The sequence below is a fragment of the Suricata suricatta genome, chromosome 9, assembly GCF_006229205.1.
Source record: "Suricata suricatta isolate VVHF042 chromosome 9, meerkat_22Aug2017_6uvM2_HiC, whole genome shotgun sequence".
Taxonomy (NCBI): Eukaryota; Metazoa; Chordata; class Mammalia; order Carnivora; family Herpestidae; genus Suricata; species Suricata suricatta.
This window is the reverse complement of record NC_043708.1, coordinates 75,330,050-75,341,156: the sequence shown is the minus strand read 5'-3', so window position 1 is coordinate 75,341,156 and position 11,107 is coordinate 75,330,050. Positions and strand designations below refer to the sequence as shown.

Below are 11,107 nucleotides of genomic sequence, written 5' to 3'. Positions count from 1 at the left end.
ACACACACACACACACACACACACACACACACACACACACATAAATGACCTATTTTGCCATTTAAAAGTAGAAAAATGTATATCATGTTATACAGAATGATATAATAAATATCCGTGCCAGTTTAAAAATGAGAATAAGCGAGAGGTCAAGGAGTCTTATGAGTTAGTGATCTTTCTGGTGAGGTAGTTTGTTCTGTCTCAATACTCTCATACTTTGGTTGGTTCTCAAATGGCTTTCACCTGTATATCAAATTTGATGTGAGCGATCTGGGGAGATGAGGTGTTTGTACCTGTGCTTAAATGAAGTCATTTATTGAGAAGTAAAGTGATTTTTCTCAGGGTTAGACAGCAAGCTGTTGCCCTAGCACTTCGACCTGAAACTCAGTCTTGACTTTTCATCCAGCGTTCTTCCTGTTAAGTATTTATTCTCCATCTGTCAGGTGCTTTCCAGTCTCCTCCATGGGTCTCCTTGCAATGCCTGCTATCAGTGAGCATCTCCGAAGCATCCAACCAATCGAATGAAGTGCAACTTGAGAAGTGCTCAGGCTAGGCAGGGAGAAGAGACTAGAAGCCTTTCCTGACAGAGGAAACCTGGGCAGTGAGGCTGATCTGTCTTGCCATTAAACAGAATAGAAAATTGGTTTCCCCAAAGAGGTGCAAAGTTCATTTGCCATCATACAAGAATGAACATAAGTGGCCATAATACAAAGTCAGATGTGACAGGTGTCAGCAGCCAGGAAGGAATTCCAGTGGCAGTGCATGCTGGGAAGAGGTACCCCGACTAAGCTCAGACCTTGGCATAGTCCCTGGTGACCTGGGGCAAGCTACTTCATGGCTTGATGGCTCGGCGGGTAATGAGAATACTAGTATCTGAATTCACAGGAATATTGTGAGAAGGAAATGAAATTTTTTTTACATAGAGTGTTTAACAGGTGCCTGCAAGGGGCACCTGAATGGCTCAGTGGGTTTAGCATCTGACTTTGGCTCAGGTCATGATCTCACAGTTCATGGGCTCAAGCCCCGCCTTGGGGCTCTGTGCTGACAGCTCAGAGCCTGGAGCCTGTTTCAGATTCTGTGTCTCCCTCTCTCTCTGCGCCTCCCTTGCTTGTGCACTCTCTCTCAAAAAAGAAAACCAAGTGCCTGATAAAATGTTAGCTGCTAATCATTTTCTAACTGACTTGTCTGTTATGTCTCCCCTGTCTGTACTTCCCTCCTCTAGCATGAGCCGCACCGCCTACACTGTGGGAGCCCTGCTTCTCCTCTTGGGGACCCTGCTGCCCACCACTGAAGGGAAAAAGAAGGGGTCCCAGGGTGCCATCCCCCCGCCAGACAAGGCCAAGCACAATGACTCAGAGCAGACTCAGTCTCCCCAGCAGCCCGGCTCCAGGAACCGGGGACGTGGCCAAGGGCGCGGCACCGCCATGCCGGGTGAGGAGGTGCTGGAGTCCAGCCAGGAGGCCCTGCATGTGACCGAGCGTAAATACCTGAAGCGGGACTGGTGCAAAACCCAGCCGCTGAAGCAGACCATCCACGAGGAGGGCTGCAACAGCCGCACCATCATCAACCGCTTCTGCTACGGCCAGTGCAACTCCTTCTACATCCCCAGGCACATCCGGAAGGAGGAGGGCTCCTTCCAGTCCTGCTCCTTCTGCAAGCCCAAGAAATTCACCACCATGATGGTCACCCTCAACTGCCCTGAACTGCAGCCACCCACCAAGAAGAAGAGGGTCACGCGGGTCAAGCAGTGCCGATGCATATCCATCGATCTGGATTAAGCTGGGCACACCCAGCCTGTCCTTGGGATGCAGCCCCAGGCGGGCCCAGAGCCAGACCTAAAACCACCTGATTCTTACTTGGCTTTAACCCTACAGAGAAGAGGAACCACCAGCTGCCTTCTGACATGAGCCTGCTAGTGTGTAGTTTGTGTGTGTGAGTGTGCATGGGTGTCTGTGGGTGTTTGCAGACGTATCCATTTCCATGGGGACAGCACAGAAAGCCCCCACCAGGGAAGGTACATGAAGAGGGGGAGGGCCATGATCTGGTTCTGCCTGTGTGTTACATGTGCTCTCCCTCCTGGGGACCAGAATCTCCCTTCCGAATGAATGTTAATGGAAGAGGCTACTCTGACGGCAAGAGACCTGTTTCAGTGCTGCATTATACTTGGCAAGGGTGTTTACCCCTGTGCTTGCTTCCCTTCCACAATCCATCCCTTTTTAGGTTCTCAGTGTCCATTTCATTCTAATCCCCTATCTGCTAAGGGCTCTCAATGCGCTCACAAGATCACAGATGCACATGGTTCTCATTTGGGGAAGACTCTCTAGACTCGGAGAGGCAGGTGTGTATGTGGACAAGAAGGACACAGGAGCGAGAGGAGGGAGGGATTGAAGGGGAGGACCAGCTGGGTACAGCAGAGTTCAGCAGCGAGATGTGCAGAGTCTTAAAAGGCCACTCCCCAAACTCATGGCAACTCCAGGCCTCTGCAGGTTTTCCTTGGTATTTAACAGAAACCAAGTGAACAGAGAGAAATGGAACTGCCAAATCCTCATTGACCATGGCCATCACTGTGATCTGGTGAACTTGGCTGTACCCCAACACCAAACTTAAAACAAATATTGACCACTTCTGTTTTCAGAACCAAGTGAGTGAGCTGAACCAAGACAAGCCGTCCCTCTTACCCCTCAAGTGGACAGCGGATTGAGTTCAGAACCCCCCAGTGCAGGGGTGGGAAGAGAACAAATGCCACCGGAGCAGAAGGTCCTCTTATCTTTCCTCTTGCTTGGTTGTAATCGCCGCTTTCCCAGCCCAAGATTTCTGTGCCCTGCTTCTGAGAGCCACCACCCTGTATTTGAAAGATTCTGCCTCTGCTAAGTGTACCGGGCAGTGAAGAACCAAGCGAAGGTGGGAGAGTTTAGGGCCTGCTCCATTTTAGCTAGAGGTAATACTTTGGGTCTCTATGTTTTAGCCGTTGGTAGGAGATGGAGCTGGAGAGCAGAGGAAAAGAAGGAAATAAAGGAGACTGCCTCCGGCTAAGGAGTCATTTAATGCCAGGGAGGAGATAGAAGGGATGTGTTCTCTTCTACTTCCTTTGCTTTCTCAGGGTCTAATGCGAAACCCCACTTAAGAAATCAGAGCATTTGGGTGCATTAGCCGCCTTCCAACTGGTGGTGGGATTCGTGTAACATTGTAACCATTGAACATCCTGGTAGACCCCCTCCTCCGACTAAACCGAGGCTACTCGGAATCCCTATTTAGGATTTATCTAATGGCCAAAGTAGAGGATGGGGAGGCCCTAACTATGTTTTGGATTTGGCTAACCTGATCTCTTCAAGCCTGAAGTTTTCTATGTAAACCCATCCCTACCCCTCAAACACTTCTTTTGCCTTGTACCTTCTCATCCTCACTAGCCAAGTCATGTGTGAAATGGGAACCATTGACTAGCATTTTGCTGTCCATCGAGACTCCAGCATTGCACTAAAGAGGCTTCTTGTCTGTTATTTTCTTTTTTTGGTGCAGTGCTCTCCCATCTGACAACTAAGCAGGAACCATACTTTGATGCATAAGTTAATCTCAAACGCCCAAAATATTGGGTCTAATTTGGAAACTTTTAAACTCACTACTGATGATTCCACACCAGGCAAATCTGTTCGAACACACAGGCTGCACATTTCATATACACTGTATGCCCCTGCCCTAAATCCTTCGATCACCCCCATCCTCCAACAATAAAGCACAGAATGGATTTAATTAAGCACACAAATACTCTGCCAGAATTTTGAGGGCGGGGGAGAGGAAAAGAAAGGGGAAGGAGCTGAACATGTAAAACCACAAGAGAGAGGAAAAATGACATTCAGAACCGGCAGACACTGAATTTCTCCTGTTGTTCTAACTCTGCCACAAGCATGCAATTTTGTTAAAAAGAGATGACTTAAGTTGGCAGCAGCAATCCTCATTTAGTCGTTTGTACCACAGTCTTGCATGTAAGTCAGATTGGCTTAAGTAAAGAGAATTTCCTCAAAATTAACTTCACTGGGATAATCAGCAGCATAAGTACCCTGAAAAAACAGCACTGGCCAAAGAGGGAAACGCCTGCTTTTCTGACCGCGCCTGTATTAAGACCAGCGAAGTATGGTGTGTCTTCCAACATTTATAGAAAGTGCCTTATCTGTTACATATTGTATTGGAGTCCCCGATGAAGAAACACATTTTTTTTCATTACCATAGCAAAATATTTTTTTATGGCAAGATATTTGTGATCTCAATCTTTCCTATTAAAATAATGCCAAACACCAAATATGAATTTTATGATGTACGCTTTGTGCTTGGCATTAAAAGAGAGAAACACACGTCCTGCAAGTCTGTAAGTTGTTTTTTGTTATTGTGATTCTTCAAAGTTAAAAATGCAAGTGAAAAATCTGGAGGAAAAGATAATTTCCACTGTGTGGAATGTGAATAGTTAAAAAGTTATGGTTATTTAATGTAATTATTAATTCAAATCCTATGGTCACTGTGATTTTGAGCATTTTTTTCTCCTTTATTTGACTTTTCTCTGAGTTAAGCAAAGATGAAACTGGCACATTGTTTGTGGTTGAAGGATTTTATCGGGTCAGAGGGAAACAATAAAATCTTGACACATCTGAACATGTGTAACAGAATCAGGACCTGGGCTTTTGTGGGTTTTTTTTTTTTAATTGAATGTTCCTTAAAGGTTAACATTTCTAAAGCAATATTAAGAAAGATTTTAAATGTTATTTTGGAAGACTTATGATGTGTGTCTACAAATAGCTGATAATAGTGAATAGTTCACAAGTCCTTCTAAGGGAGAAGATCTAAAATGAAAAATGTATGTACAGAACATGTATAAATGACCAGTTAATGCTTAAGAGTGGAAGTAGTTCTATTGATTTGTCATTCTCAAGATATTTAATATCAACTGCATTATGTATAGTGTGTGCTTTTGTCTTTTAAAAACAGAGGGTTATATAGACTATGATTGAGTTACTTTGCTATGTTTGAGGGTGAGAGGGGATTTGATGGTCTCATAAGAATTAATTTGGTTTAGGGGCGCCTGGGTGGCTCAGTCGGTTAAGCCTCCGGCTTCGGCTCAGGTCAGATCTCACGTTCGTGGGTTCGAGCCCTGCGTCAGGCTCTGTGCTGACAGCTAGCTCAGAGCCTGGAGCCTGCTTCCGGTTCTGTGTCTCCTTCTCTCTCTGCCCCTCCCCCTCTCATGCTCTGTCTCTCTCTGTATCAAAAATAAATAAAACATTAAAAAAATTTAAAAAAAAGAGTTAATTTGGTTTAAAGCAGTTTTTTGAATCTGTAACTAGAATTTGATTTTAATCCCATTATGTTCTATATAACCTTTCCCAAAGAGCAACTAATAAATCAAAACTCTTCTCTCTTTCTCTGTGTGCGTGTGTGTATGTGTGTGTGTGTGTGTGTGTGTGTGTGTGTGTGTGTGTGTGTTTAACTAGTAGTGTTTACAGGGTAGGGTGGAACAGGGACTCACTTGTCACAGGAAGGAAGGTAAAAAGAGATCATTGGATCTCTTGTGATCCCAAAGGGAATTTAGTTCTTCCACCTAGACCTTTAGGATGTCAGTAGGACACCTCAGGCCATGACAGTTAGGGGTGGGGGAAAGTTGGTGTGCCATGGAAAATACTAGCCTCTTCCCCAGAGCTAGAAAGAAGAGCTGGAAAGGGCTTTGTTTTCTGTAATGGAAGAGTTGCCATGCAGAGATGGTAATCGCTTTATTTTGAGGTGTTCAAGGAAAAATGGAAAAAAAGATTTGGGGCTCAATAGAAGGAAGATAATAATGAGAGTGATAATGAGCTGCCTTTGAGATGGTGAACTCCCTATGCTTGGAAGAATGAAAACATGCTAGATCTCACTTAATAAGGATGTGAGGTGAAGTGAGTGAGTGTCCTGGGTATGCAATTGAAGTAGATTTCTGAGGTCCCTTTCTACTTGGACATACAATACAGGATTCCTACAAGGTATTGGTGCCCTGACAGTTGATGAAAATTCCAGCAAGTACGTATGGATTGCTTAGGCTGGACACTGAGCTAAGGATTTTATTTGAGCAGCTGGGAGGCAGTGAACTCATGTGGTGTCACTGCAACACAAGTGCCCCTAAACACGATGCAAACTTGTAATATCCTCAACTTATATCAGTTATTCTTTTAAGGACAGAACACAGCACTCTGAAAACAGACCCTATTCTTAATTATTCACATTTACTGACTATGATTACCCTGAGGCTGCAGTTGGCATCACCAAGAGCCCTAGCTCCAAAGCATTTAAAGGCTCCTTGCCACCTCCCTTTTTATTTTGGCCTCCTCGGACTTGGAGGGGAAAGTTGACAGCAAGAACCAAGGAGACAGTGTCCTCAGAAAAGCCACACCCACCTCTAAGAGGCAACATCTGAACAGGGTAGTGAGACTGGATACAGAAATGTATTGTAGGTTGAAAAAAAAAAGTACGTGGTAGGATATCAACAAAAATGTAGTGAGGTGCTCTGAAAATTCTCTCCTCCATAAAACCGATGGAAAACTGCCAAAAATAACCAGAATCAACATTTTAGAACTTTGAAAATTAACTTAGGACCTGTGGCAGTCTGGGGAGCATTTATTCTAGAAAGAAGGATGAATCTCTGTAAGAACAGGGAACACTATGATATTGTAATTTGCCCTCATTCCATCCTTCCTCTTCAGTTCCATAGAAGATTTAAAAACCAAGAGTCTGCAATTTAGTGAAAACCAGCAGTCTAGCAGCCACTGGAGGGGGTAGAATGAGATTGGAGTTCTTTCAAAGCTGAATCCCTAGAGAACTGTCATTACTTGACATGTCTGTCAGGCCCTGGAAACCCCAATTTCAAGACTTGCTTTACTTGACCTGACTGGAAGCTGCCCAGTGTGAAAGGCCTTGTTGAAAACAATTAGAGGCGATTGATTATTTTTGTGTGGGCTTGAGGTAGAGGATAGCAGTTGGGGCAAGCAGAAGGCTGAACAAAAAGCTTAACAGAGGAATGAGAATTCCTTGGGGGCTGTGCAAAGCCCCAACACAGTACTGACAATCTAGAAGGCCAAAGGCATGTGTAGGGCTGGGTAAATGTCCAGGGCTTTCTATATGCTCAAGAAGAACCCAAGAAGACTGTAGACTCTTGTCTCCAGCTGATCATGAGGTTCTGCATAAGCAGCAGTCCGTTGTCTACTGCCCATCTGAATGTTGAAGGTGTGCCTCAACAGTTATACAGAACCCCTTGGCAAACACCGATAGACGTATTGGTTCCAAGTATTTAAGGAAAGACTGATAGACTTATTGGTTCCAAGTATTTAAGGAAATCAATTTAAGGAATTAACTGACCACAAAACCAACCAAGCAGAGACTCCAGTGATATGACACAACAAAAAATACAGACTTTACTGACTTAATTCAGAAAAGTCACTAAACAAAGAAACATCAGACAGCGACAAGAGCAAATTCTGGGGAGCAGGAAAGAGACTGATTTAAAGAGTTGTCACATTATATTATTACTTAAAACTACTTGTATGTTCAGATGACATGATCTTGTATATAGAAACCTCAAGGAATCCACAAAAGAAATATTACAGCTATCTTAGTCCATTCAGGCTACTGTAACAAAATATCACAGACTGGGAAGCTTATGAAAAAAAATATTTCTCACATTTTGGAAGCTGAAAATCTGAGATCAGGGTGCCAGCATGGTCAAGTAAAGGCAATGCTTCTGGGTCCCAGATTTCTTGTCATATCCTTACATGGTGAAAAGGCTAGAGATCTCTCTGAAGCCTCTTTTTTAAGACACTAATCCTATTCATGAAGGTTTCAATCATGACTTAAGGACATCCCAAAAGTCCCACTTCCAAATATGACGTTAAGGGGTAGGATTTAAAAAGATGGGTTTTGGGGTGGAAACACCTGTGCAGACCATAGCAAGAGCTTAAAAAAGGAGTTTATCAAGATTGCTGGACACCGAATCAATATATAAAAAATTAATTGTATTCTATACACCAGCAATGAGAAAAACTGAAAATGAAATTAAGAAAATAATTCCTTTACTATAGCATCATAAAGAGGAATACAAATAGAAATAAATTTAACAAAAAAATAAGCTTAACCAAGGAAGTGCGTGCAAGGCTTGTATATTGAAAACTGTGTAAGACATTGTTTAAAGCAATTAAAGAAAACCAAAATAAATGGAAAGACACCCTGTGTTCATGGACTAGAATTCTACTGCAAATTGAAAACAATCCCTATCAAAATCCCAACTGGCTGTTTTGCAGAAATGGACAAGCTAATTCTAAAATTTATAGGAAAATGTAAGTGACCCCAAATAGCCAAAACCATCTTGGAAAAGAAAAACAAAGTTGGAGGACTGACACATCCAATTTCAAAACTTACAGCAAAGAACTGTTGTAAGGCAAACATCCTGATAACCACCATTAGGTTAAGAAACAGATTTTTCTTTCCAGCCTTTCCAGAGGCTCTCCTTATGCCCCACCTCAATTTTAACCCTTTCCCACATCACAATAATAATCACACCTTCAACGTTTATAGTAACTTCTTCTTTGCACATCTTTATAGTTTTAACACCAAAGTGTGCATCCCTAACTCTATACTGGTTCCAGACAGTTTCAGTGGGAAAAGATAAAGACCTGAAGGAAGGCAGCTCTAACCCCTTGATGGTGATCACCAAGGAGAGGATTACCAGTATCCATTTCCTCCTACTGCACCAACAAATTCACTGGGCAGGAGGTTAAAATCATTGGCTATTTCAAGGTATCTTAGATAACTCTCCTCCTTGCTCCTGTTCTCCATTATAATAAAAACAAAGCTTTGGTACCAAAGCTCACAAAACAATTCTACTGTCTTCTGTGTTTATGGCTGAAAATACTTTCTGTATCCTGTGTATTTCTCATTAAACAATACATACAGAGTCTATTAGAAATGAGCTTCACATCCTTCCAGGACAATCCATTCCACAAGTGCCAATGCTGACACTTGGAAGGTGGAAGCTTATTATTACACCACAATGCCAGCAGAGGTTACATGTGGGATGATATATATTGTGTTTTACTTCTTGCATTTTTTCCTCCTTAAAACTTTTTTTTTTAGACCTACCCTTCCCTCATTCCTTGTGCTGTCATTGAGGCTTCTTAAAAAAAAAAACCTGTATTTTTGAGAGAGAGAGAGAGAGAGAGAGAGAGAGAGAGAGAGAGAGAGAGAAAATGAGCAAGCAGGGAAGGGGTAGAGAAAGAAAGGGAGACACAGAATCGGAAGCAGGCTCTAGGCTCTGAGCTGTCAACACAGAGCCAGACGCGGGGCTCAAACTCATGAGCCGTGAGATCATGACCTGAGCCAAAGTGAGATGCCCAACCGACGGAGCCACTCAGGCGCTTCAAGTCTTCTTATTAGTATGTGTTTCAGTTCTATTCCCTCTGTAGCCATAGGGGTGACATAAGACCATACTGGAAAATCAGAATATTCATTCCACTTGGCCACCATAGTTGGTTTTAAAAATGGGCTTGAAAGTCAAACTGAGCCCCTCAGGATCTTCCTTCATATATGCATACAGAGGCTGGGAGAAAGGAGTTTTTTCCCACCTCTAGGATCATAAGCTGGTAGACCAAAATCTCCTGGCAGCCATCTTTCTCAGGTATATGGATGAAACTGTTTGAAAAATGAAACATTTAAACACAGAAAAGCAGAGCCAAAAGATGGACCAAGTATCTTAATGGAAGAATTTTTCTTACTGAATCGAGCTATGCTGGAAATTAGGCCAACCTATGAATCAACTTGTATTTGTTCAGAGATTGCTCCGTAACAAATTATGCCAAAGCTCAGGAGCTTGAAGGAACATTTATTATCCCACGCATTTTCTGATAGGGACCTGGAATGATGAAACTGGATGGTTCTGGCTCACAATCTCTCAGGAGTTTGCAGGTGTCACAGGGATTTCAGTTCTCAAAAGACTTGACAAACTGGAGAACCCACTTCCAACACAGTTCACTCACCTGGCCGTTGGCTGGAGACCTCACCTCCTCAAAGGTAGACCTCTTTTCAAAACACAGTCACTGCGTCAGAGTGAGTAATCCAAGAGATAGCAAGGAAGAAGCCACGGTAACTTTCAAGACTTAGCCTCCAAAACCACAGAACTTTACTTTCCCTTTTCCTGTTTGTCAAGAGCAAGTCACTGAGTTTGCCCACGTTCCAGAGGAAACTGCAACCTACCTGCCCGAGAACCCGATGACTCCCTCTCCACACTTGACAGAAGTTATGAGTTCCTATGAATGGTTGCTGGCTCAGGTTGGTTGCTCTGCCTGCAAATCCAGTGTGGTATATCTGCTCATTGGAACCTAGGGCAAATTATAAACATTAACTTCATGAGTGTCTGAGAAGTGCAAGTGTTTAGCTTTCTGTGCTCTACAGTATAGGAGACAATCCAGAAGGATGATGGAACAGGTGCCAAGAGGGCAAGACGCCACATCAAATTAATTCATGCATACAGCGGTGAAAGGAAACAGTACTCCGTGTCTTATCATGAAGAATATCAGTCTCTTACCCCAGCTCTTCTACTTGACTCTCTTTAGTCTCATTTCTCAGTCAACCATTGAAAATTTATGTTTCTTCTGCCATTGCACCCTTCTTTCCCACTTCTTACTTCTCATTTTACATGTTGTCTGCCAACACTGTGTTATGATGACAAAGACAGTTTGCTCCTTCTCCATTCCTTCACTCTATGCTTCCAGTATAGTCACACCACAAATTTAGCTTTCATTAATAATTAGGGTTTACACTATTATGATCATCAATTACTATTTACTGCTGAATTTGTTTCCTTTCTTGTTCAACTGAAGTTGCTATTTGACATTTTTTTTCATTTATTCAGTATTATATACACATACACAAATATATATATATATGCACACACACTATATGTGCTCAAATATATATATATACACACATACACACAGCCTTATTTTCATTTTTTAAAAATATGTCTAGGATATTGATTTTTAGGTGTTCAAATATTCCATTTCCATTTTGTTCCCTGAAGTCCTCCCTTTCAGAACTCTCTACTTACCTGCTT

General features: G+C 42.7%; 1 protein-coding gene across 1 annotated transcript in view; it reads left to right on the top strand.

Moving 5' to 3' along the window:
• Nucleotides 1–4,652, top strand: part of GREM1 (gremlin 1, DAN family BMP antagonist) — an 11,862-nt gene extending 7,210 nt beyond the window's left edge. Inside the window, exon 2 of the mRNA XM_029952533.1 lies at nt 1,220–4,652. Coding sequence (XP_029808393.1) covers nt 1,221–1,775 — 555 coding nt within the window. The 5' untranslated portion in view covers nt 1,220 and the 3' untranslated portion in view covers nt 1,776–4,652. The remainder of the gene's footprint in view (nt 1–1,219) is intronic.
• Nucleotides 4,653–11,107: the final 6,455 nt, after the last annotated feature.